Source organism: Pseudorasbora parva, chromosome 5, assembly GCF_024679245.1.
Source record: "Pseudorasbora parva isolate DD20220531a chromosome 5, ASM2467924v1, whole genome shotgun sequence".
Taxonomy (NCBI): Eukaryota; Metazoa; Chordata; class Actinopteri; order Cypriniformes; family Gobionidae; genus Pseudorasbora; species Pseudorasbora parva.
In genome coordinates this window covers 15,085,018-15,110,643 of record NC_090176.1, presented here as the reverse complement: position 1 = coordinate 15,110,643, position 25,626 = coordinate 15,085,018, and the positions used below count along the sequence as shown (strand labels likewise).

General features: G+C 35.1%; 2 protein-coding genes across 7 annotated transcripts in view; one reads left to right on the top strand and one right to left on the bottom strand.

The window, feature by feature from the left end:
• Positions 1-8,039: 8,039 nt before the first annotated feature.
• Positions 8,040-12,963, bottom strand: c5h3orf38 (chromosome 5 C3orf38 homolog). 2 transcript variants are annotated; one of them, XM_067443292.1, is made up of 3 exons: positions 12,734-12,963; positions 12,361-12,536; positions 8,040-8,945 (listed from the first exon to the last, which is right to left on the bottom strand). In XM_067443292.1, the coding sequence occupies exons 1-3, from the start codon at positions 12,858-12,860 to the stop codon at positions 8,388-8,390; spliced, it is 861 nt and encodes a 286-aa protein (XP_067299393.1). In that variant the 5' UTR covers positions 12,861-12,963; the 3' UTR covers positions 8,040-8,387. The 2 variants fall into 2 exon arrangements, with proteins under 2 accessions (XP_067299393.1, XP_067299395.1); XM_067443294.1 differs by having other exon boundaries at positions 8,040-8,942.
• Positions 12,964-15,560: 2,597 nt separating this feature from the next.
• myo1b (myosin IB) overlaps positions 15,561-25,626 on the top strand; it is a 103,622-nt gene continuing 93,556 nt past the window's right edge. For 3 of the 5 annotated variants that reach the window (XM_067443287.1, XM_067443288.1, XM_067443286.1), the window contains exon 1: positions 15,561-15,769. The gene's annotated coding sequence lies outside the window, so the exon portion shown is untranslated. The remainder of the gene's footprint in view (positions 15,770-25,626) is intronic. The other 2 variants (XM_067443290.1, XM_067443289.1) reach the window with 1 other exon arrangement.

The window sequence follows — 25,626 nt, the reverse complement described above, 5'->3', positions numbered from 1 at the left end:
AAAATCAAATGAAGTGAAACAAAACAAACTAAATGACTGATTGACAAAAGTGACCAGAGTGTCATGTCAACATTGTGCCGTTTAGCAGTGTGAAGATAGCTTTGCACATATTTTATTTTATAGGTTTTATTTATTTTATTATTTGTCAATGATTATTTTTATGGGACAGGTTCTTTTACATTATTTTATTAAATTTTACAATTTTATTAACCGTGTTTAAGTCACTACATGGTATGGCCCCTTCGTATATATCCAAACTTTTAATTGAACAGTGAAACAAGATCTCTCCGGTCATCAAACCAGAGACTATTGGTTACACCAATGACAAGGCTGAAGTCCAGGGGCGATCGTGCGTTTTCATCTATCGCCCCTGGACTTTGGAACGAGTTGCCCTCTTCTATTCGCTTAGCTCCCTCTGTGTTCACTTTTAAGTCAAGATTAAAAACCTATCTGTTTGACAAAGCTTTTATTTCTGGTTGAAGCACTGTGTTTTACCATGATTTTATTTAGTTTTTTTTTTTTTTTTTTTTTTTTTTTTTGGTTGATGTACTTTTTATCTTTCAAATTCTTATTTTTAATTTTATCTTTAGTGTCCCAGTGTTGTGTGTTCTATGTAAAGCACATTGGTCAACCATGTGTTGTGGAAATGGTGCTATATAAATAAAATTGACATTGACATTGACATTATTATTATTAGTAGTATTAATATTATTAGTATTATTATTATATGTATATTATCTTTACTGCTATTCAGAGATTTAAAATATATGCTTTTTTTAAACCTTTGAAAAAATATATAACTTTTATTCAGCAAGGATGAATTGATCGAAAGTGACAGTAGAGATATCCATAATGTTACAAAAAAGAAATGCTGATATTTTATATTATGTTTTTGTCCATTTTTTAATGGGACAGAGCTCTTACATTTATATTATTAGTAGTAGTATTACATTTTTATTGTTAGATTTACACAAAAAGTTTAAAACAAATAAAAAAATTTAGGTCAGTAAGATTTTTTTAAAGAAATTCATATTTTTTATTCAGCAAGGATGAATTAAACTGATTGAAAGTGACAGTAGAGACATTCATAATGTAAAAACAAATGCAGTTATTTTAAACTTTCTAATCGTTTTTTTTTTTTACGAAAATGATAAGAAATATTTCATATTAAAATTATTTCTGAAAGATCGAAATAAACTAAATAAAAATATAAATATAATAAACTATTTATATTTAAATATAAATTCAAACTTTTTTTGTACTGTTATCACAATATGCTGTATTTGTCTTGGTGATCATAAGAGACTTCTTTCAAAAACATGTAATTTCCTGCGACTCCAGAGTAATTAGTCCCATGACATTTATGATTCAGGTGATTGCCAAGAAGAAGAAGAAGAAGAAGAAGAAAAAAATGCCCAACACTTATGAGTAAAGACCACAATAAGCAGGTTGTGTAATTCTGGTGGGTCACATGGCAGCTGAATGAATGAGAATGTTATAGGATACTTTCTCCAGAAATTATGCAGACCTCTACGGGTAAATAAACTACTAAAGGATAGCATAGCAAAACTTTTTCTGCGAAAAAAGTGGCACTGCAGAAATGGACCTCGGTTGGCAAATTAACTTTTGCCATTTTCATTCCTCCGTGAAAATACTGTTCACTAATTGGATTAGGCCCTTGATCGGAAGCAGAGCTTCAGCGGGTGGGAGCGTTTTTCTCTGCCGAGAGCCACAAAAAAAATCACTGACCTCTGAAGTGTCACCCTCATGAGGCCGGTAACAGTACTGCTGTAAAATGAATCATTCCTTCACACTCACTTTCCCAGAATGGCCATGGACTGAGGTGACAAACACAGAGCAGGAGGCCGGCACAGCTGGGCTGCGTAAAGGCTGCAGGAAAAACAATGTTCGAGACATAAAACATAAAACATGGACTTAAATAATGTTTTATGAGCTTTGACTTAATGATGACCACCTCAGAGAGCGTTATATAGCCTGACCTCTACAGCCACATGTAGATACAGGATTAAGCCAATAAAATCTCCACAATTAATACCGGGTGAATATGAAAGCTCTCCGAGCATTGTTCATTGCTGGAGTATATGAATATGAGTGAAAATACACTACCAGTAAACATTTTGGAATAATTACTGTTTTTGGTAACACTTTATAATAACTACACTGTAAAAAAAAAAAAAAAAAAAAAAAAAAAAAAAAAAGGCACATTTTGAACTTTTGCAGTACAATCGACTTTGATGTTTAAGTTATTTCAACTTAAATTATGTCAAACTGACTTTTAAAAAAATGAGTTACATCTTGTATAACTAAAAAAAACAACTTTAATATTTCTTAACTTATTTTGATGAGTTAAAACAATGTAAAAACATATGTTGTCATAACTTATTGAACATATAATTTTTTACAGTGCACATGCTATGAATTAAGTTAGTAAATGCATAATTCATCATTTATAAAGCAATAATAGGCAGTTTATAATATACAGCTATAAATACTTTATTCTTAATTCATAAGCATAGCTATATATATATAATATGGTGTCTGATTTATTTTTGCTTTGACTGTACATTTATACATATTATATATATATATATATATATATATATATATATATATATATATATATATATATATATATATATATATATATATATATATATATATATATATGTTTTTTGGTTTTTTTACTAGTGTTTAGGACACTACAGTTCATTTAAATGAGGATAACTAGGACATTATACCAAAAAGTTCTCCATGTGGACAAACTGATAAACATTTGGGACAATTTGACTTGACCATGTTTTACTTAAGTTTTTTCTTTAATTGTTAATGCTACCTTTTATATCACAGACTGAACAAAATTAAGCATTGTTTGGTCAACCTAATTTGGTATTATCTAATTGTACACTTAAATTTAACAGCTGAAAGCTGATTGGTTGATTGTAATCCATTGCATACCTTTCCATTAAAGTTATTTGATATTATCAAGATGAACGCAGTTTAACTCTGAGTTCTTGTGATATTTTGCTATTTATATATTATATATTATTTATATATTATATTTATATATTATTAAACTATAGAGAACAAACTGTGATAATTTGTGAAAATTATGGTGTCTGAATAAATTTTCATTCATGTTGAAGTGATCTTATGAACCACTGACAACTCCTAAATAACTGGTAAACTACAATTATTAAACACATTATAGATATGTCTATAAATTAAGAATTAAATATGTATAGCTGTATTTATAAACTGCTTATAACTGCATATTAATGCTTTATAAATTATGAATTAACTCATGCTTCAACTAATGATTCATAATATTGGAGTTATTATAAAGTGTTTAAAAAATTGTAATGCTTAATATGGTAAAGATGAATTTTCAGTAGCTTCACAGCAATGTTTAAATCAGCATATAGAAGAATTTCTGAAAATTCAACATAGGAATAAATTACATTTAATATAGAAAACAGTTGTTAATAGTAGAATATTTCTAAATTTTATCGGTTTATTGTACTTTGAACAAATAAATGCAGCCTTAAGTGAGCTTTTTTTTAAGAGACTTTTGAAATTAGATTAACAAATGTTGTAGAAGTTCATTCATTTTTACTAGCTGACTAAAGTTAAAATATGAAACCTTAAAAAGTGTTACCACTAAATCTCTTGCCTTTATATAATTAAAACAGGAATTATACAGATACGTACGGGAAACAACAGTGGAGGCTGACTACAGTATGTTAGCAGCAACTAACTGCATCCAAATGTCTGTATGCTGATACCATGGAGAGGGGGGTTCATGGGGAATTGAAATTAATGAGAGTAATCAGTGGCAAACAGCAAAGGAGGCAAGGGCAATTAATATAAACAGGCTACCAGCAGGCCGGAGATCAGTATTTAGATGCAGCATGGCCGCAACCGTGCAGCAGATGTCCTGGAAGAGCCAGAGGACAGCAGCGCAGACAGCCAGCAAAAGCCAACCTGACAGTCTGCTGGCACTTCCAGATAACATGATCATTTCCCATCAGTAGCTACGCTCCCAAGCCTCTTTAACATCCGCCTCATACACATATTCAAGAGACCCAAAGAATTTGTCCAAATTTACTTCAAAAAGGACAATTTGACAGACCATCTTTGAAGGTCTGAGAGGATTAATTTGTTGTGCTGTAAACATTTAAGTGGGATGTAAAGGTCATTAAACTTCAGTGGATCTCTTTCATTCATGTTGAATTAGTTTGTCAGCAGTTTTACTGGGTTCGGTGAACTGTATTGTGCTAATTCATTGTTTAAACCAAATGCTGCATAGCGCCCTCATTTCAGGACTCTCTGAAAGAGCTCCACAATTTAAGAAAGTGTTAATCTACAGCACGCTCCACGAATACACTACACTTCAGTGCTTAGTTCTTTCAAAACATGTCAGTTATTATATATGTTAGAAAAACTACCATTATATCAGTTAATATTATACCAAGAATAATACCAATAATAATAGTTTTAAACATACATTTTATAACCTCCTGTTCCAACAGTTAATTAAAATGAATATACAACAGTTAATTACAGTTAATAATAAAACAATATTGTTATATTGTAATCTGTTGAATTGATTTTAAGTATATTGTAAAACTTTGTTTTGATTATAATTAACTTTCTTGCCAATCAACCAATCAGCTGCTAAATTTAAGTACACAATTAGAGAATACCAATTAAGGTCAACCAATTACCAAGCAATTCTCTATTTTGTTCAGTCTGTGGTGTAAAAGGTTGCATTAACAAATAAAGCAAATGAAAAAAATAATAATAATAAGCAAAACATGATCATGACAAAGGGATAATTTTGCCCCCAAATGTTTATACATTTTACTGGTAGTCCACTGTATAAGGAATATATTGGTATAATGTCAGTATATTTGTGTGTGTGTGTGTGTGTGTGTGTGTGTGTGTGTGTGTGTGTGTGTGTGTGTGCGCGCGCACATGTAGTGTTGATAAAATTTCACAAGCTCAACCATTGTAACCATATTTTATATATATTTTATTTATTTTTTCTTTCTTTAATTTTTGGGGAAATTTAAATGTCGTTATCAATACTATAAATGTTACAATTAACTTTTTAATTGCTAGAAAATTGCAACCCATAATCAGGGAATTTTGTTACATTTCATTCTAGCAACTACAACATAATATAATAATGTAATAGTGCTGTGCAATCAATTAATCACTTCAAGAATAAAAGTTTGTGTTTACATAATATAGGTGTGTATACTGTGTATAATTATGTATATATAAATACACAGACACGCATGTATATATTTAAGAAAAACTAGTTTAAGACAGACACACACACACACACACACACACACACACACACACACACACACACACACACACATATTTTATGTAAACACAAACTTATGTGGCTGTGATTAACCGATTGTCTAGCACTAATATAATATAATATAATATAATAAATATAATATAATAAACAGGACATTTAACTTAAATTATCAGCAAAAGCAAAATAAACTCATTCTCATTGCAATAATTCAGTCTGCACTTAATATATGAGGGAGTTTGTTTTGATCACTGCTGCCGTAGAAGGCAACATTCCACAGTCTAATGTACACGTGCGGTCAGATGTTATAGGGTGAGCAGAGGTCAGATGATAAATGTTGATCACGTCTTCAGGTTCCGTCCTTCCCACATGTATAAACACACATACACTGATGCACTACAGAATGTCTGTTTGCTTTGCAGCTCTAATTCTTATGGATGAGGGTCTCTCAGACTTCAAACAATAACTCATTGAATTAAGCAATTGATTTGTCTGGCCTGTCAAATGTTTAATAGATGGATTGCTTGGTTCAAGGAGTTTTTGTCTTTCTTTCCCCCACCCCTTTTACTAAGGACATTGTCAAATACATCAATAAATAATGTTCACTTTTAATATAATTTAACATTGCTTCCAAAAGTAATAATTTAGGTATTTGCAATACACTTAGGATAAGATTGATTTACCAGCAAGCACTCAACAATAGAGTTAAAAATTTACACTTTGGTACATGAACAGCACTATAAAACAATGAAGTAGCATAAAACAAATTGATTTCCTAAAATAATTGCTTTGCCTCGTGAATTTGACACAAATAATGGGGCAATTGTGCCCCCATGTGGGCATTTCATTGATTTTGTGACAAATGGGCTAGCAGGCCAGCAAAGTCCAAGTATGTTCACATGTTTAACTATTTGCAACCAAGATTCTGGATAAATGGAAATTCTTTTTAATAATTGATTAATTTATTATCATTATTGTCATTAGAAAAAGATGTGAATTAATGATTCAAAAGACTTCTTGTTTCAGATGAATCAGCGTTTTTGAACCTGTCAGTGGCAAACACATTTTAGTGTCAAGTTGCTTTTTAAAAGGTGATTAACTGTGTTTTGATCTCTACCATAGACGCAAATGTGTATATCTGATATACAAACTTTTATCTCACAAGCCTATTCCGTAATCATTTAAATTATTGCAACACAAGTGTGGAAGCAACCTTGATATCGCAGCTGCACTTCACACTCAGTACTGCACAGATTCGAGACCCAAGATGTCAGCACCATATTTGGACTTAGCGTGTCCACTGAGAGAGAGTGAAGGCGCGCCATCCTTCTTTCTTTACAGTCTATGGTTGGTTTCTATACAGAATGGTAAAAGAGTGTAGCCCAAACTTCTAAATTCTTTTTAGTTCCACTATGAAACAGACTCATGTGTGGATGAATGTCTAGAGAAATGTTTTTTAATCATAGCTCAGCAATTCAGTTTGAATTCGCCTTTAAAGGCCATAAACAAGTGAACACATTAAAGAGCTTATGTGCTATTTTCTAACCTTTAAAGCAATAATTCAAAAGTAACAACCAAAAAAAATAGACTTGCCAATTAAAGTTCATTGTTCACCACTCCAAAACATATCTGAGAGATTTACCATCAAGACGTTAACATGGACTTTATGAGAAACACACTTCTCCATTAAAGACAATCTTAAGTCGCAATGATCCGCAGACGCCAGTGAACTGTATTTCTGAACCTGCACGTCATAACTGTGAGTTCGGCCAAACCACTTATTAAAAAGAAAGAGGCCAAGGCTATAAAGACAGAAGGCTAGGAGCTTGTTATTTTTCTTTCGGGGAGGTGAACAGGAAAAAGATCAATGGTTGTGGTGGCGTCTTTTGCCACAACTATGGCACTCTGTGGCATTAAAAAACAGCTCAAGAAAAAATATTATCGAAGCGTTAGTCTTTGAAGCGAAAGCCAAGAATAATTTCCCACATATAACATTCCCCACTGAAACCACACAATGCTGTGGTACTAAACACCCCTCCCAGCCCTTCTTAGATTTGCTTACATATTCCTCCAGAGAGAAATGCAGCTTCATCTACTGCCCAAATAGAGACTGATGAGTCAAAGAACATGCTTATAGCCTCTCAAGACCATGCACAAAATGAACATTATTCCAGTAAGGAGAGAATAGTGTTATGGCTCCATCCGCAATAAAGCTACAGATATGATCATGAGGCGTAATTATGGGAATGAGTGAATGTAACAACACTGCTATAAAACAAAAATTGTATGTGGAAATGATTTGGTGGAATATACAGTAATAGTAATAATAAATATATATATATATATATATATATATATTCTTCCCAAAATCCATAAAGATAAAATAAAAACAGAATAAAATAAAGCCATGAGACACAGAGATGTTCTTAACAAATATTTTACAGGGAAAATAGTATTATTAAAAGTACTCAGAAGAAATAAAAAATGTGGAATTAAAATGAAGCCTCAGATGATTCCAACACTCCAGACAATTTGAAGTCTAGCCAACTACAAAAAATACAAATAAAAAATAACACTAATAATTCACAAATTAATAATAATAATAATAATAATAATAATAATAATATCAAATAATGTAACAATTAAAAAGATTTAAATTTTTGACATATGATCTAAAATTACTGAAACGTCCAAAATATTGTTTGTTTGTTTTTTTACATGTTGTTTGTAAAATTTAATTTAAATAGTTTTAGGCCAAGATCAACTTTATTTTCAATCTATATCAATAATCAGTAACAATAATATTTCTGTATTTTTACATTTGACAGAAATCTTAGCATTAATTGAATTGAGGTTTACTAGGGGTCAAACTGACTGAAAACTGTCCTTCAAGACAACAAAGAATACAAACTCATCTTATAAATGAGTATCTATCCCATGCACACAGCTGTTGAACAGAACATAACATCATCCATGTTTAATGCAGTGCATCTCTTCACTGTCGAAAAACAATGTCCTCAAGGATCTCTGACTCTCAATTGCAAAGCCTCAGCAACTCTTTTGAGTCGTATGTAATAAGCGGTAACTGTCTATCTGTTATAGCACTTTGTGCTTCTACTTTTATATAGACATACTTTATTTTCCAACGATTATTGTCCATTGGTGAGCGAATGAGCCCAAACACTTGCTCAAAAATCCCAAGGCAGGCATTGTCACGGTGGATGGTCCCTGCTACAGCAACTATCACCAGTCCATGAGCTGAAGAAATACATTTTAACCCAAAACCTTCCAAGTTTGGGCAGAACAACAGACGTTCTTCTCCTGCAAGAGCATGTAGCCGCTTGCTGACCAGCTCTGCCCCATTGAACTCATCTACACGCTGCTCTCCAGAGCATAAGAGAAGCCGAAGTCTCACATCCTCCCAGAAATGCTGAGGACCCCAGTCCTGCACCGGATGCCCTTGACCAGGGTTCTGAGAGTTCAGAAGGTGGTAGAACCACTGGCAAAACTGTTTTCCCAAAGCTGCAAGGTCTGACAGACCATCTCCAACCTCATCTGTAATGACTGTGTTCTTCTCACTCTTTGAGATCTGCTAGAAATATAGACCAGGTCACAATACAACCTATAAAAGCTTAGCTTTACAAGTAACATTTAATGCAGCATTCATACATATATGAAAGAATGAAATTCAAGCACTTGTTAAGCAGTGGCGGCCAGTGATTTTCAAGAAGTGGAAAACCTGTTCGTATAATTACTTAAAGAGATAGTTCACCAAAAAAATTAAAATTACCACATGATTTACTGACCCTCAAGCCATCCTAGGTGTATAGGACATCCTCCTTTAGACGAATACAATCAGAGTTGTATAAAAATATGTCCTGGCTCTACCAAGCTTTATAATGGCAGTGAATGGCAGCCCAAAATGTAAAGCCTAAAAAAGTATATCCATCTAGAAATAATCCACAAGGCTCCAGGGGTTATTAAAGGCCTTCTTAAGTGAATCTAAATATCTATATTTAACACGTTATAAAGCAAAATTTTCCGGCAGACCAAGTTCATTATTCAACAAAGAAAAATAAAAATGTAATTGGTGCAACAATGACATTGATTGGACGTAGCATAAGCATTTTGAACCGCGAGAGGTGTTACACTTTCTATGCAAGCTGAAAGCAGAAGACGCATTCACTGGCATTATAAAGCTTTGAAAAGTTAGGACATGTTTTATATGGTAAAGCTTTTGCCCATAAACTTCTACTGAATCCCAGCTTAAGTGGTGTTCCATGGGATGTGATATTTAACTTTCATTCAAAAAAAATAGAGATGTACAAAGTGTGATTTTTTTTTAATTATCATTATCAACTCTTGAAAGCATAACAGCTAAAAATCAAGCATTTTTTCAAACAAATCAATCAATGACATTTCCAGTGGGGTGAATCTCAACATGTCCAAGCCACACTGCACACCAAAAATCAATCAAGCAATCCATAATACATCAATCAATCTATAATACATTGCATTAAAGTAATAATATTAGTTTAACGAACATTAAGATTTCTTGCATTGTAACATTATTTATATGATGATTATGACCCCTTCCAAATTCTGCAAAATAGAGCTTTTTTTGTATTAGGCCATTAGGGTATAGTTGACGCCATTGTTCAACCTTATGATTTAAGGCTTAAAATCATAACCTAAATATAAACATAAAAAGGGGTTTCAAATTATTTATTTATTACAATGTTTTATAATATCAAGTGCGTTGCGAAAGTATTCGGCCCCCTTGAACTTTGGGACCTTTTGCCACATTTCAAGCTTTAAACATAAATATATAAAACTGTAATTCTGTAACTGTTAAACTAAATCAACAAGTGGGACACAATCATGAAGTGGAATTAAATTTATTGGATTATTGGATGATTACACACAGGTTGATTCTATTTATCATCATTAGTCATTTAGGTCAACATTGGATCATTCAGAGATCCTCACTGAACTTCTGAGAGTTTGCTGCACTAAAAGAAAGGGGCCAAATAATTTTGCACGCCCAATTTTTCAGTTTTTGATTTGTTAAAAAAGTTTGAAATATCCAATAAATTTCATTCCACTTCATGATTGTGTCCCACTTGTTGTTGATTCTTCACAAAAAAATACATTTTTATATCTTAATGTTTGAAGCCTGAAATGTGGCAAAGGTCGAAAAGTTCAAGGGGGCCGAATACTTTCACAAGGCACTGTACTGTATTTGAAAGTTCTTTGCTTCCTCAATTTTGAATCACCTTCACCGGTTCATTTAAATGACCCCACAGTTAGACAAATAAACTTTCAAAAGTACAAATATTCCACAGTCTCTATCATGATGCATAAATACTTTACCTTTGCTGTAATGTAAAATCATTTTTAATAGTAATTTAATTAGACTTTTGCAAATTAACAATGTAAATTAGGGTAAAATGTACTTGGATAGTTGACAAATAAGCAGTAAAAAAAAGCAAAGTCAGTGGTGTTTTTTGTAAACCACTTTTGATTATTATCTATTATGTATAGTGTGAAGTCGAATGTTTAAGAAAATATAAGGGGTCACTAACTTTGTAAATTTGTGAGTGTGTAGCAAAAAAGTATGCAAGCTTTGGTACATACTACTTCGTCATCTTTAATTGACACTTGACTTGTGCCGACTTTCGGTAATGCGATATATCACGATAATGAATATCCACGATATGGTTATCGTGGGCACTTCAAAATATCGTAAATAATAATTTATTAACAATTATTAAAAAAAATAAACTAATGTACTCAAGAATACTTTGCCCATCAACCGTAGAAATGCTTAACACCGCTGTATTCTGTGTGAAAGGGACGCGCGCTCAGATGTAAATGAGAAGCACATGAACAAGTGAAGGAGACGCTGAATGAAGCAGGCGTTCAAGGACAGCAGAGGGTGCTTTTGTGTAAAGACAAAGAAGGTCCATGTAAGACAGAAATGTTTAACCATTTACTGCATTTTAAAGTATGACAGTGAAAATGCCATGTCACATCAATAACCCACTTAGTTAGGTTGGGTTTGTTCACCTAAAAAAATAATTTTATGTAATTAATGACTCACCCTAATGTCGTTCCACACCCGTAAGACCTCTGTTCATCTTCAGACACAGTTTAAGATATTTTATATTTAGTCCGAGAGTGTATGAAAGTGTATGCACAATATACTGTCCATGTCCAGAAAGGGAATAAAAACATCATCAAAGAAGTCCACATGTGATATCAGTTAGTTAATTAGAATCTCTTGAAGCATCAAAAATACATTTTGGTCCAAAAATAACAAAAAGTACAACTTTATTCAGCACTGTCTAATCTTTCGCGTTTGTTTTCAAACCTCAAATAAAGATTCAAACGGTCATGAATCAGCATATTGATTCATGATTCGGATCGCCAATGTCACGTGATTTCAGCAGTTTAACAGTTTGACAAGCAATCCAAATAATGAATCAATATGCTGATTCATGACCGTTTGTTCAAACACAGAAGAGAAGACAAGAATAAAGTTATTTATAACTTTACTGAAAGAATGAAGTTGTTATTTTTGGACCATGTATTTTCGATGCTTCAAGAGATTCTAATTAACTAACTGATGTCACATATGGATGACTTTGGTGATGTTTTTATTCACTTTCTGGACATGGACAGTATAGAGTGCCTACTCTTGACTAGATATAAAATATCTTAAACTGTGTTCCGAAGATGAACGGAGGTCTTACGGGTGTGGAACAACATTAGGGTTAGTCATTAATGACATAAATTTCATTTTTGGGTGAACTAACCCTTTAAGTGTCATGAAAATAATAATAATATAATAATAAATAAATAATATAAAAAACAGTTTTTGTCACAAAAAAAAAAGAAAAAAAAAAAGAATCTGTTGATTGCAATACATTGTCAATGACCCAAGCATGTTTTTTGACAAATTGTGTTCAGAGATTCACCCAGTAAAAAGATGTCTCGAAACCTACCTCAGCAGACGACCAAAACCCAATCGTTCTCCTGATCAGCTGATGTTTGTCACTATTAGGGGGCATGGCAACTCCTTCATTGGCAAGATACTTAAAAATAACATCCCGGTGTACCTTCTTTCTCTTGAGGAGCTCCTCAGCATCTTGTGAGTAAGTTATGATGGCCTCAATGGCCTCTGTTGATCAGGAAACAGACTGTGACAGGCTGACAAACAACGTTACAGAGCTCATAAAAACAAAATATTTATTATGACCTGACAAAATAGTCAAAAGTTGCTTAAAACCTAGTGTGATGCCTATTTAAACCCTTTTCTGCCCACCAGACGTTTACAGAGCAGTTTGAGAAAAGGTTAGCTTCACAGTTTCGTCTTACCTTCTGTGCTCTCTACAGCAATCAGACGATTCGTTACTGTATCTTTAAGGGCGAACAAGTCGTCCAGGGATAATAATTTTAACAGTTTTCGACAGCCACTTTGCTCTTTCATTGACAGCGTTGACATGTTTACAGCAGTTATGTAAAACTACACATATCACTTCTACTGAGGATCAGTGCTATGTGAAAGTAGAACAAGCACATCACAAGCTGTTGTTTCCGATGTTGTGGCGCACCACAGCGCCTCCACAGTCCAGATAAAGTTGGTGCACCAAACGTGCCGTCAAAATAAAAGTTCTAGAGACGGGTACCTAAAAGAGACTAGACATGTCCTTTTTTCCCCCTTTTTTTCCTTTAAAAAAATAATAATAATAACAATAGGGGAAAACATTTTCATACAAACACACTTAAAAAACTATCAAATCAAAACGATTCATCCTGAAATGAGTTGTGTGGAAAATTGTCTATCTAGGCTACCATTTGGTAAAGTTAACAAATTTTGCTTTATGTATATGATATTTCCCAAATAAAACAAGACATTTAATTATATTATACATTTCCTATAAACCGGTATCTCAACAAACAAACAAAGGGAAATCCCGCACACCATCAATACTTGTAAACAATCAGAAACTTTTTATTAGCAACGTTTCGGTCTCATGACCTTCATCAGGCATAGATTTGTAATACTATAAATCCATTAAAATTTTAAAAAGGTAACATGACCAATCATTCCAGAGAACCGTTAATTAGTAAATCACACTCAATGACTGAATGTCTCATTAGCAAAATCAATAGTACCACAACATCATACATGCACAAGTATACGCGCGCGCGCGCACACACACACACACACACACACACACACACACACACACACACACACACACACACACACACACACACACACACACACACACACACACACACACACACACATATATATACACACATAAATACAAATATTTTAGTATCCATACACACATAAATGGTTACATTAACACAAGAAACTCTTCTAAATAAACTATAAACTAAAAACCGGTATCACAATCCATAACCAAGACCATTATATCAATTATAGTGAACTTGAAAAACATCTCAAAAAGAAACATAGAACCTTGTGACCAAAATAATTTGGTATCATTACAACTGAAAAATAAATACAAGATTGTTTCGGTTTCCTTTTTATAAAAAACAGCATAATGGAAATCCTTGATCATGTTATTCTAAACACGGACGAATAAAATCATTACAAGGATATTATGAGTTTTCATGACTTTATTAGGAATTGCATATTTATGATATTTATGATAGGGACTAAATGATAGGGATCTACTTATTTTTGGGTTCCATGAGCTCCAAGTATATAAATATATTGATTTCTAAAATAAATGTGCATTTAAACAGAAAAGAAAATCATAATTTCAAATAAAAAATTGGTTTGAATGATTGAAGCTATTTCATGTGATAAAAACTTATTTGAAAAAAAATATTTCCTTGTTAGAACATCCCTGGTTCTTCTTCTTCTTCTTCTTCTTCTTCTTCTTCTTCTTCTTCTTCTTCTTCTTCTTCTTCTTCTTCTTCTTCTTCTTCTTCTTCTTCTTCTTCTTCTTCTTCTTCTTTAAAGTTAACTTAGGAATAAAGAACCATGGAAAATTGTTCTCAAAAAGACAGTGCTTGATCCAGTTAAATTTAAATATATTATTAATAATGTTAAAAGCATTTAATCCTCCTTCTGATACATTTCTAATTATGGTTTTAGACATGCCTAATCGTCATGGTACTTTGGAACGCAATGGAAATGCAGACAGCATCAGGTTTGGAGGGAAAAGTCCTGGGACAAATTGTTCCGGGTAATTTTGGTGAAAACGTGGCTATATACCAAGAACCAAGATTCACTGGTATATTGGGGGAAGCTGTTATATCTGATATCTGATGACATTGCAGTTTTTGTGTACACTATGTACCCCATGAGAGATTATTCTCAAGGAAGGGGAAGTGTTGTTTAAGAAGAGAAATAGACTCAGCTAAAACAGTCAAATAACTTTTATATTTAATTTAAAAAATAATTTAAAAATGTGCCCTTTTGTGCCCATATTCTTTACCCACAGTTACACAAATACATAAAAACCACATGGCCCCTGATCTCACCAAATGGCTTCAGGGCTTCACAGGGCTTCATTTCTAATGAGAATGTTGTCATGCAACTGGAAATAGGGTCATCAGTGTCCCAATTTGTATTGAGCCAGGGTCCTAACTGTCCTTACCAGGGCCTGAATTTGTGTAGTCTACACGATATAGGCTAGTCTTACTTGTTCACGGCCAACGAAGCTATGGAGTTGATTGAGATGTGTCTAAAGCACCCTGTGTCTAAACCACCCCCAGAACTAACCCTACCCTTAATGAGGTTATAATCTCCCCCTAACACAATGAATATTTAAATATGTTGCATTTCGCTGGGAGTTTAAGACTGGATTTAGAATTTTGTTTTTCTAATTTTCTGTGTGGGAATACCAATTTGTTTTTTGTTTTAAAAGCTATTACAATAATGCAAATATTACATGTTTTTTGGTGAGTTTATGATTTAATACATTTCTCGTAGTGTATTTTTTATTACAATAATAATGTAATAGGCTACTTATTGAATTATGTGCTGTTTTCATCAGGGTTGAATGTTAAATTTCCGACAAGCTCAAATTGGTTCAATGCAATTTCAATTAGACGACGCATGATGGCAGTATTGCAATAAGTGTTCGTGCTTACCGAAAGTTGTGGCAGTTCAAGGGGCTGGAGAAGATGGGCGTTTTTCTGGGATAAGGTGATTATCACAGTGGGACTCCAGTCACCACTCCCCGTGCTCATGGAGCAGTAATCTCAGTCAGTTTCACTGAACGAGAGACGCGTCCCCACACTGCTCACGGGACAGAGACAAAAGCGCCTGGCAACACGCAAATCTCCTTTCCCCATTTACTTAGTGCGGGATATCGCTTTGCCTTCAAGAGTGGATTAAAAGGGATATTTTAAACAAGAGCTGAGGCAAGTTACGTTTTCATTCATTTAAAAATTGTCTTTTTTATTCCGGATTTATCTTCTGGGTTTGGCAATAGAACTTATATTCTCGCCACATGTACTTTTTCTTTAATTGATTTAACGATGGTCATTTTAATTTTGATAACTGATCAGTTTCCTGTTTAACTTACTTTAGTTATTGTTGCACAAAGGGTGCGTGGGTCTTAAGTTAAACAAACAAAACCGCGTGCCGCATGAACTCTCATAGCATCAATGCACAAGAAAACAGGGTTGAACTTTTATTCAGTGTAAACCGGCTAATTGAGCTGGAGAATCTGAAGGGGTTAATGAAGAAATAGAAGGAACACGATCCACGATTAATAAAACAGTTGCATGTTTGGGTCAATTGCCAAGCAACGTGCGCGTTAACGGGCGACTTAAATGATAAAGCATAAAGAGCGCAGCAGTATGGGAGTTTGCATGTATGGGAGATATGGCAGCGCACACACACTTAACTTTGAGCGTCTTAAAGTTAAGTGGCAGAGACAAAGAAGCCTGAAGCCTGCTGAGTTTGAGCTGGATCTATCAAAGTCAAAACCCAGTGTGCTTAGTGCCCATTGTCCCCCACTAGTTATTTAGTGGTGTGGTAGGACAAACATTACTATCACTATTATGTACTCGTGTACATTTGGATTAAAGGTTTTTTCAACCCCTAAACCTATTAAACTTCCACACGCAACTCGTTCCTCTCAGGACTTACTATGGTGACACATGATACCTCAAATCATTATTGGGAAGAGGTGTGGTGTTGCTTTTCTATCAGATTGATACTTGATACCTCAAATCATTATTGGGAAGAGGTTTGGTGTTGCTTTTCCATCAGATTGATACATGATACCATAAATCATTATTGGGAAGAAGTGTGGTGTTACTTTTCTATCAGACCCCCCAGCAAACAATAAAATCTGCGATAAAATTCCATAGACTTGCACCGAATGGACCACAATATCATAGAGACTTGTGGAAACTCAAAATACCATAGAAACCGCATAGCAACACCCTGGTAACCACACAGAACATTTTAACCACATGACTGCTCTAAAACCCAACCAGAACACATAAGCAACTGTAACTCAGAGCACCCTGGCAACCATATATAGGAACCACGTATTCACAACTGCATGGCAACACCTTGTCAACCATCTAGACTAGAGCATAGTAATCATATAGCAACACCGAACACCTTAGCAACTGCATAGCAACATCCAGGAAACAACTGAACATCCTAGCGTTGTGGCAGAGCAACAGTGAACCTTTTCTTCAGAAAATGGTTACCCAGTTTTCTTTTTTTCTTTCTGTTGCTTCTATGTTTCTGAGAGATTTACGGACATTAGACTTATGTAGTTGTTGTGAATACTTCCCTTTTAATCTAAATTGTACTAGAACACGAAGTTACTTTGATTTTATTGGTTTTATTAATTACTAATTAGCCCATTACTGTAAAAATGTCCTTATTGGAGTATTGAAGATGCTGCAGGTAGGCCTATTTCTCTAAATCAGATTTATCTGTCATATAAGGAGTTCACATAAAGTCTCCCTCTCTTTTCTCTTGCAGTAAACATTGTAGAAATGACAAGTATTGCACGTGATGCTATTTCTTTGCACCTTACACTCACCTCACTTGGAGCTTATGCATTAGTCCACCCACTGGACGCCTACAAATACATCACGCTTCTCTGGAAAGGTGCTTTGCAAACCACAATCAACAGATGTGAGAGACTGAAGAGAGTATTGACTTTTCAAGAGGCTTAGGTCTCACATGCTTTATACAGTAGAGTCACTCTCTCTAGTAGAATGCCCCTTTTTATCGAGGTCTCAGATTTAGTTTTACAGTAAGGGATAATGTTTGGTTGAGAACTCTTCACAGATGAGTAAACTCAAGCTTAAAATAATATTGCCCACTTCAGCTTACCAAAGTAATTAAAATTACGAATTTTCAAATCTAATTGTCGTTACGAGTCAGTCTCTGCTACCCTCTCAAAATGTTGCAGTTATTTGAATATAAACTATATTGCCAAAAGTATTTGGGAAACCCCTACAAATCATTGAATTTGGATGTTCCTATCACATCCATGGACATAGGTGTCATAGTTACATACCTCCAAACTCTGTGTGGCCTTCAGATTAGTTCAAGAACAGTCATTGTGTAGGGAGCTTCATGGAATGGGTTTCCATGACTGAGGAGCTGCATCCAAGCCTTACATCACCAAGTGCAATGCAAAGCGCCGGATTCAGTGGTGTAAAGCACGCCACCACTGGACTCTAGAGCTGTGGTGACTTGTTCTCTAGAGTGACAATTCATGCTTATCTGTCTGGCAAACTGATGGTCTAGGTTTTGGTGGTTGCCTGGATAATGGCCTTTTAGTTCCAGTGAAAGGATCTCTTAAAGGGTTAGTTCACCCAAAAATGAAAATTTTCATTAATTACTCACCAACCATGGGTTGGACACCCATAAGACCTTCGTTCATCTTCGGAACACAAATGAAGATATTTTTGTTGAAAGCTGATAGCTGAGAAAGGCTTCAGATAGGCCTCCATTCAGTACATTCCCACTTACAAGACCCATAAAGGCACTAAACACATCGATACAAAGTCCATCTCACTACAGGGGCTGTACAATAATGTTACAATGCGACAAAAATAGTTATTGTGTGCACAAAAATCAAAATAACGACTTTATCCACCAAGTTATTGACATGAACTTGAAGCATGCGCGAGAATATGATGCAGATCCGCTGTTCAGATACATGACCCCGGAAGCGAAGAGGAGCGCCGCTATCGCGTGAGTTCACGTCCAAGACCTACACGGAAGACAATAACTTGGCAGATAAAGTCATTATTTAGATTTTTTGTGCACACAATAACTATTTTCGTCGCATTGCAACATTATTGTACAGCCACTGTAGTGAGATGGACTTTGTATCGATGTGTTTAGTGCCTTTATGGGTCTTGTAAGTGGGAATGTACTGAATGCCAATGGAGGCCTATCTGAAGCCTTTCTCAGCCATCAGCTTTCAACAAAAAAATCTTAATTTGTGTTCTGAAGATGAACAAAGGTCTTACGGGTGTCCAACGACATGAGGGTGAGTAATTAATGAAATAATTTTCATTTTTGGGTGAACTAACCTTTTAATGCTTCAGCATACCAATATATTTTGGTATAACCAAAAAAGGCACTGCAGTCCTCCTCACGTTTTCGAACGTGAAAAACATGTTCTGCTAGATCGGGGCAGAACTAATTTGATTATTTAGTTTGTCTTGTGTCCATTAAAATACATTGAGGAGTGGGGGTTATGAGCTATACTGGCACTAGTCGATTGAGAGGCTTTGGCCTGCACACAGTCCTGACCTCAACCCAATAGAACACCTTTTGGATGAATTAGAGTGGAGACTGCGAGCCAGGCCTTTTCGTCCAACATCAGTGCCTGACCTAACAAATGTGCTTCTAGAACAGGAGTAGGGACCATTGATCCAGGAGAGCCACTGCCCGGCAGAGTTTAGTTTCAACCCTGAAAAAATCCTGAAAACCTTGATTAGCTTGTTTAGGTGTGTTTGATTAGGGTTAGAGCTAAACTCTGCAGGGCAGTGGCTCTCCAACATTCCCCAACCCCTGTCCTAGAAGAATGGTAAAAAAAATCCCATAAACACACTCCTAAACCTTGTGGAAACCCTTCTCCTATTATAGCTGCAAAGGGTGGGCCAACTCCATATTAAACCCTACAGATTAAGAATGGGGTGTCATTAAAAGTGCATGTGCATGTAAAGGCAGACATCCCCAAACTGTTGGCAATATACTGTATATGTTATACTTTGAGTACTTTTAATGAATAGATTTATAAAATATATTTTTTATTTTATTTAATAGCACAGAACATATTTAGAGCTGCTTCAGCAGGGCTCAAAATATTATTTCTACTGGCCTGTGTTTCAAATATTTAGATTTTTAGACACCCCAAACAATTCTTTATTACAATTTTGATGCTACAGCAAAAACCACTAGCCTAATTAATGTTCATTTAAAACATTGTTAAAGACCTGGGGTCTGTTCTTCATACCTCGCTTAATATACCCGAGATGATTTTACATCACAATTCTAATCATGATAACTGATCTCTGAATAAATTTAGTTCTTCAAATGAATTTGAGGATTGGATTCAAAAATCATGATTAAAGTTGTCTGACATTACTGCGCGTTCCAGTGTTCCCTGAAAAGGGCATAGGCATTGATACTCGAAACCACGATCAGCAATGCAGCGATTGGCTGGCAGCAAGGAATGCAACGTAATGACATCATTTAATAAAAAATACAAATAAAACACATGGCAAAAAAAAAAGACAAAAAAAAAAAACCACACAAATTTCTGGATCTTTATAAGGAAACAACCAAACAACAACGTAATAATAATAATAATAATATTATTAATAATAATAATAGATAAATGAAATGTGCACTGCATTTTTTTAACATGATTCCCAGTTATTTGTATGATTTTATAGTATTTGTACACACTTTACATATAAAAAAAAAAATAAAAAAAAAATTTGAAGCAGATTTGTTACATTAAACGTTCATCAACATTAAACATCATATAAACCAAAACTATCTACTAACTGAAATGAGCTACAGGACTGTGCAAGCATTAGGGGTGTTGATGGACTCGATCTACTCCATCTGTTTGATCACCGTTTTGAATCTGATCTGGATACAGTCTTTCACGAAAAGTGTTGATTAAAAAAAAAAAGCATGAAGCTAAAATAAGTTTTTTCTTTTTTTTCCCCTTTTCTTTTTTTAAATAAGAGGGTCAGCTTTTTATTTAATATGTTGCATGCTCAGATATTCATGAAACAAAATATTCTATAGGCTATTACCTTTTTGTTACTGGTCAAAAACACTGGCGGTGCCTGGCAACCTTTTTTTTATTTTTACGCTGGTGGGCAAAGAGTTAAGACCGAATGAACGGATCCAATAAACTGTTACACATGCATTTTATTTCTCAACTGTTTTGAGACATACAAATTAACAAAACTTTTGTTTTCTAGGATGCTTGCAAAGATGGGCATTTTTACATCATTTTGTGTGAATTTATCAGTTCAAGTGCTAGAACACGTAAAAGAGAATTAAATTCAGTATTCAAAGGACTGTCTTGAGATGCGACTTTCTGAGTGTGAGCTTCAAATGTCAAATGCATACTGGTTTTATTTATTATTTGTCACTAGGAGAAAGTAACGTAGACCTAACGTTATTTGAATTTTCCCCTCATGTCAAAATAGGCCAAATAACCCCTCTTTGGGCACAGTTAATGGTGGGTACATGGATGAAAGCACCTCCCCTGCTTAATGGTTGCAGGCTGCAGCAGATAAAGTTATTTGTTGTAAGGATTTATAATGTAGTGGTCATGTGATGCTCGATTACAGCTATTGTAAAAGTAGCTTTTAAAGCACTTATATTGTAAGCATATTTATATGATGCTGATGTTTTTAAATAAGCCTATTTATGATACTTTATGACTGAGAATTTCAAGCGCATGCCTTTTAAAAGCTCTTCATCTTTATAGGCTTAATTTGGACATTAGCAAGCTTTTATGGTGGCTTCGCAGAAATTCATAATATTTTAGTTGCTGAAATTGTGAACCAGTAATAGACTTGTCACCATTTTTTGTTTTATTACTATTGTTATTATTTTAAATGATAAATGTCCCAAAGATGTGATTCAGGGATGCATTCTAGTCTGCCAAGCCTGACTCCCGTGGGATTGTGGAAAGTCAATCCAAGGGTTTACCCTGGAAATGGTGCAGACTCACATAGCAGTGTTTCAGGTCACTGAGCATGCTTGCAAGTACTCACAAATAGCCACAATGGCTTTGCTCCATCACTTCATTTGGATCCCAGCTGAAGCTGCCATCACCAGCCATGTGTCTGGCCGTTTATTCAGCAATCTGTACTCGATTAAACCCTATTATGTTGTTTACTTGTTCCACTGGCATCCCCAAGTGTAAGGTTAACGTTTTGGTTCTGCATTTTTTTTTTCCGCTTGAGAAAAGGCATGGGTTGATTTGAAACTGAGCTGAATCCTATTTAATTAAAGGTGCTATAAATTGTAAATGGAGGGTCTGTTTGATCTCAGTTGTTTAAGTGTATGTCTGTATGGTTGTTTTAGGTGGAAGTTTAAAAAGAGGGACTTTCTGCCTTGCCTTGTCACGTGGTTCGCTTCCAGGAATTTTAAATTATACATTATTAGTGTTGCACTTAGAAATGTAGGGCAGCTGCAGAGTTTTGGGTGTGGGCCAGTTCAGCAAGGTGACAGCCGGTCAATCCAGAGAAATACTAATGCTGATGCTGCACATGGTGTCTTCATTTTAGGGCAGTCATGTAACTAAAAATACTATGCAGCTTAATCTGATGGATTTATAAAGAGTTGTGGGAGCTTTATGCAATGATTCTGAAATCTGTATTCCACAATGATGCTTTTTATCTGCTAATGCACATCAACTGCATCCAATTATGAGCAGGAAAGCATGTCTGACCTGATGCACTGTATGGAAACTGCATGGCCCATTTGTTGAAAGCAGCAATTCCTTTGCAATGGTGAAAACAGGCAAGTTTTTATAAGGGTATGAAATCGCAACAACAACAAAAAAGGACCCACTTTATATTGGGTGTCCTTAAGTACTATGTACTTACATTTTAATTAATCATTTGATACATTGCATTTGTGTACATACATGTTTTTACATTGTACTTACATTAAAAAAAATTCTTGCATGTAATTACGTCTGTAATTAATTTCTGTAGTTACATTTGTAATTACACAGTTGGCACTTCCCTTACATTTAACTCTACCCTTAAACTTACCCAAACCACCACACCTGTCCCTAACTCTACCCGTATCCCACCTCAATATCAGCAAAGGTGCTTTGCAATACAATTTACATAGTACTTATTTTTTGATATAAGTACATAGTACTTAAGGCCACCTAATATAAAGTGGGGCCAAAAAATAAAAAATAAAATACAATATTGTCTTTTTAATATATCTTAGCAGACCTAACATTCAACCAAAAAGCCATCTATCCATCCATCCATTTATCTATTCCCATCCCATCCCATTTTGCAAAATATTTGCAGCAATGCCATTAAAAAAAATCCACATGATGTGTCCTTGTCAGAAATTATAATCCTTCCTCTCTTGATCTGTAGATTGATCCTGAAGGATTTATTATATGGTTCATGTATTTCAGGGCTGTTTCAATGTAGTTATGTCAGTTGGGGGAATCTGGGCTACCAGGCTAACAGCACAGGACACATTCACATGCACATTTACTGCGATCATGCCATGCTTTTGTAATTTTTAATAGAACAACTGTTTCCACTTTCAATGGGACTTGCATTCTAATGTTTCTCCGCGCTGTAATCTTCCCTGCTAGAAAAGGTGGTTTTGAAATAAATGTTATATTCAGAGACATACGACCCTGTAACTTGCAGATTTAATACCACATATTTGGTGGTGTTTATTACCTGGTTTCCTCCTGGCTTGTTCTTCCTGTATAAACTCCACAGTATAAATAGTCAATTTGTGCCATGTGGCACAACATAATAAACCAAAAGATATTCAAATAAAAACCATTCCTAAACGTAGTTTTCTTTAAAAAAAGAAAAAAGAAAAAAAAAATTTAAAAATCCATGTGTAACTACATCTTTCAAATAATTTATTGAAGCACTGATGATCATGAATTAAAGAAAGAAGAAAAAAAACTAGTTTTCTGTGAAAAGAATATTTATTGGCCAATAATTTGCCCTTCCAGAGCAGCTGGTATTCAGTTAGACTTGTAGAGTTTGCCAGGGGTTGCTATGCAGTAGGGAGAGTGAGTCCTGGAATTATTCTCTTTGCAGGAGAACTGCTGGATACGTCCAGAGTTTCTCCATGTCTTGTTTGACCTTAGTCCATGGTCTTCTCCTCTGTCCTTTTTCACAGGTAGCTGATTATATCCCTGGCTGCTAGGTTACAGCTGTTGCCAAGACACAAATTGAGCTAGACGTAGAGATAGGTGATTTCCCCCCACTATTATTCCACAGCAAAGATGATGCAAAACAGAAAGAAAAAAACATTCTAAAGAGCTTCATTGTTCTATCCTAAGCAGTTGGCTGAGATAACTGATTTTTATTAGCCACCAGGGCTAGTATTGTTATCTAACAATATACACTCACCTAAAGGATTATAAGGAACACCATACTAATACTGTGTTTGACCCCCTTTCACCTTCAGAACTGCCTTCATTTTTCTTTAGAAATGTTGGCCCATATTGATAGGATAGAATGCTGCAGTTGATGGAGATTTGTGGGATGCGCATCCAGGGCACGAAGCTCTCGCCCACCACATCCCAAAGATGCTCTATTGGGTTGAGATCTGGTGACTGTGGGGGACATTTTAGTACAGTGAACTCATTGTCATGTTCAAGAAACCAATTTGAAATGATTCGAGATTTGTGATATGGTACATTATCCTGCTGGAAGTAGCCATCAGAGGGTGGGTACATGGTGGTCATAAAGGGATGGACATGGTCAGAAACAATGCTCAGGTAAGCCATTTAAATGATGCCCAATTGCCATTAAGGGGCCTAACGTGGGCCAAGAAAATATCCCCCACACCATTAAACCACCAAAAGCCTGCACAGTGGTAACAAGGCATGATGGATCCATGTTCTCATTCTGTTTACGACAAATTCTGACTCTACCATCTCAACAGAATGTCGAGACTCATCAGACCAGGCAACATTTTTCCAGTCTTCACCTGTCCAATTTTGGTGAGCTTGTGTAAATTGTAGCCTCTTTTTCCTATTTCTAGTGGAGATAAGTTGTACCTGGTGGGGTCTTCAGCTGTTGTAGCCCATCCGCCTCAAGGTTGTGCGTGTTGGGGCTTTAATAATGCTTTGCTGCATTCCTCGGTTGTAACGAGTGGTTATTTCAGTCAAAGTTGCTCTTCTATCAGCTTGAATCAGTTGGCCCATTGATTGTAGTATCGTGCTAGACTGGGTAAACCCAGCCTGATCTATCAGCGATTTGATTTTGCCAGGGCTGGCTCTAGCTCTTTGGTTTCCCTAGGTGAGATTGATTTTGCACACCAAAGAATGTTCAAGGATATTTAACAAATTGACTCAAACAATGGATGGGGAAAAAAATAAAAAAATGCTTTTATTGTCACTCCAACACTTAATCAAGCAATTTATAACTCGAAGGATCAACTGTAATAAATTGTTCACACAAATGGTATAAAGAATGTTCAAGGATGTCTACCAAATATTAACTCCATAAACTGTGCAAAAAGCACCTGTAAGGAGATTTAATGGTGTTATGAACTTTTTTTATACTGTTGTCTGGGGTCGTCATATGGTGTTCCCATGGTTTTTACATTCAAAAACATAGTAACTAAGTAATAGGCTATTTTCTACACTGCTTTTGAGGCTCTCTCCTGAACGCTGGTTTTTGATGTGACTTGGAAGTAAACACCCTTGGCTAGGATTGGATGAGATTTATATATTTAATGAGGTTCTGCTCCCCTTTCAAGTTCACATGAGGAAGGGTTTGTATTGAAAGTGGCAACCCGAATGAGTCTCAATTGCTGGGCTCGTAAACGTCTTTATCAAAAAAACACATTGATTTATCTCTCATCCACCCGTGATTAATTGAATTAAGTGCGCTCTCTTCAAACACAACGGAGATCAATAAATCAATGTTATTTCACTATTTAAGATTCAGCGGCCCGCCGACATGCTTATGTTTTTGTAGCCCCTCCGGAAAACCGGGACCTTGGGATTTGCGAGCCCTGG

What these genes read in the sequence shown, in the direction of transcription:
- c5h3orf38 (XM_067443292.1), bottom strand. Translation starts at nt 12,860, where the DNA reads ATGTCAACGCTGTCAATGAAAGAGCAAAGTGGCTGTCGAAAACTGTTA. An exon ending in TGCTGTAGAGAGCACAGAAG is followed by an intron (nt 12,537 to 12,733) that starts GTAAGACGAAAC and finishes CCTGATCAACAG; the next exon opens with AGGCCATTGAGGCCATCATA. An exon ending in GGTTTTGGTCGTCTGCTGAG is followed by an intron (nt 8,946 to 12,360) that starts GTAGGTTTCGAG and finishes CTATATTTCTAG; the next exon opens with CAGATCTCAAAGAGTGAGAA.